Here is a 2,374-nt window from a genome sequence, read left to right as displayed (position 1 = left end):
AGCCGCAGCGGCTCTGGGTGCTGGAGCAGAGCCCACAGCAGCTGCTGGTGCCCAAGCCTGTGCCCAGCGGAGGGAAGACCTTGCTGGCGAGGAGCGATCCGGTGAAGGCGTTGCCGAAGTCGCCGGGCTTGAAGTCGCTGCCGGGCCAGGGGTCCTTGTTCAGGCGGAGAGGTGGCGATGCCGGGGCCCCGTCCAACTCCGGGGAACGGCAGAGCAGGGAGTCCCTGAGGCCGTAGGAAAAGGTGGCAGCGGCCGCCGTCTGCGCCTTCCATCCCAGCTGGTCCACCAGCTCCTCCGCCGCCTCCCTCTCGGCTCCAGGTTTCTTCTTGGAGCCCTTCCCACAGAGCCGGACCACTCTGATGTTCTCACCGCCCGGGTGGCTTTGGTGACCGAGGTCCTCAAAGGCTCTGCGGGCGCTCTCCAGGCTCTCGTACTCCACCAGCGCGCAGCACTTGCTCAGCAGCTCGGGGAAGCGCGACGTGTATTTCCGCACATCCGAGGGCAGTTTGCGGCCCGGCCGCAGGATGCGGATGGAGGCGATGGCACCGAAGGGGGTGAACATCCTGGTGATGGTCTCCAGGAAGCTCTTCTGGAGCAGCGGCAGCACGTCCTGCTCCCGGGGCAGCAGCTCCCAGGCCAGCAGCAGTTTGCTGGGGGGGATGCTCAGCAGGGACTCGGGGATGGGGACCCGTCGCCTCACTTTGGTGCCCTCCTCGTTCACCTCCAGCAGCTCCGAGAACTGGAGGGCGTAGAGCGTGAGCCGCCAGTCGCGTGTCAGGTATTTCACCTGCGGGAGAGAGGAGGGGGCCACCGCATCCCGGTGAGTCTCCCCAGGCAGGGACCACCCTAAACCCCCCGTCCGGGCACGCCGTGACCCCATCATCCCAAAGTCATGGCAAGGCGATATCTCCCTTTCACAGGAGCATCTTTGGGTCTGCAGGAGAAGGTCCCCGGTGTCCCCTGGACCATGGCAACAAACCACAGCTTCCCCGTCCATCACGGCACCAGCCCTTCCCTGCAGTTTGGGTGAAGGGATGATCCCTCCCAAAGCAGCCCAGGAGAACCACGGGCGGGAGAGGTGAATCCGGCCCTGGGCTTGTTTTGAGGACTGTTCACCTCTTGGAGAACTGCAGCAGCACATCGAAGGCCCTTTCACAGGCCCAGCTCTGCACCACCAGCGCTTTGCTGGGACACAGACAGCCAGAGCGGAGCCTGGACCTCCCCGTACACCCCACTGGAGACGGCCAGAGCACACCCAGACACCTGCCCCGTGAAGGCCACTTCCCAGCCCGGCTGGCCGGCACCACGGGCTGCCTACCTTCTTGAAGGACGTCAGGAGTTTGATGCTGACGAAGCCCATCTTGTTCTTCTGCACATGTTTCAGGAGGAAAGCATCCTTGGCCAGGTTCTCATCAGAGAGGTAGAACTCCACCTGGGACACAATCCTCCGGACCAGCTGCGGGTCAGGGATGGAGTACTTGCAGTCCAACAGATCAGCCCCCAAAGCATCACTCACGTCACAGAAACTCCTGGCAGAGCAGCAGGGACACGGGTGTGAGTTGGTGCCCTTTGGGATGCGCAGCACTGCCCGGTCTCAGCCACGAAGGTGCAGACAGCAGAGACACCGGGGAGAGCCGGGGCCATCAGCTTCGCCCTGGCTACAGGGGAGCAATGCCAGCCTCCACCCCGGGAGCCTCCTGGTGCTGGCGGTGTCGGTGCTGGACCACAAACCTAAACCCATCCTAGACAAGGGACACACTTCCTTGGGGACAAACACAAGGCGAGACCAGGGCTCAGCCCCACACACATCCCAGTGGCCACCTACCCATTGAAGCTCTCAAAGAAGTCGTCCTGGCTGAGCAGGGCGAGCGAGCGGCTCCGTGGTGGAAGGAGATGCAGCATCGGGAAGGAATTTCTTTGTACCGGCACTGGGGTGCTGCAGCCAGGCTGGGAACCGAGCCCTAAGGCCATCCCAGAGCCACGTGATGACATCGTCCTTCATCTGGGACATCACATGGGAGAAGGACGGTGCTGGGACACTTCTTGACCACAAGCAGCCCCAAGGCAGAGCCCTGCTCTGGGCTGCAGCCCCCAACCCCAGCCCAGGGATGGGGGGAAGGTGGGCAGCCCATCGCTGTGCCCTTACCTGCTTGGCAGCGCTGGGAAGGGTACAACGTCCTGGCGCTACATCCTAGAGACTCACAGGGAGCAGAGCCCAACCCTCCATAGCTCCAAACTAAGGCTCCAAAAAGAGAAAAGGAAAAGAAAGAAAGAAAAAGCCCCCAGGATGAGCAGGCTGCTGGTTTATAAGAGCAGCCACCCAGAAAGAGCCCCAGCAGGCAGTGATGGGAATGCACCCAAAACCCCCCCCCGG

General features: G+C 62.8%; 1 protein-coding gene across 1 annotated transcript; it reads right to left on the bottom strand.

Annotated features, from left to right (window-relative positions):
* Window positions 1–57: 57 nt before the first annotated feature.
* LOC104162597 (la-related protein 6-like) lies at window positions 58–1,902 on the bottom strand (the record flags this gene model as incomplete). Its single annotated transcript, XM_009701361.1, has 3 exons — window positions 1,826–1,902; window positions 1,319–1,529; window positions 58–787 (listed from the first exon to the last, which is right to left on the bottom strand). Coding segments are annotated over exons 1-3 (1,018 nt in total), but the record flags the coding sequence as incomplete, so codon positions are not given.
* Window positions 1,903–2,374: the final 472 nt, after the last annotated feature.

The sequence above is a fragment of the Cariama cristata genome, unplaced genomic scaffold, assembly GCF_000690535.1.
Source record: "Cariama cristata isolate BGI_N322 unplaced genomic scaffold, ASM69053v1 scaffold31265, whole genome shotgun sequence".
Taxonomy (NCBI): Eukaryota; Metazoa; Chordata; class Aves; order Cariamiformes; family Cariamidae; genus Cariama; species Cariama cristata.
The sequence above is the reverse complement of the archived record's forward strand: the minus strand, read 5'-3'. Positions and strand labels throughout refer to the sequence as shown.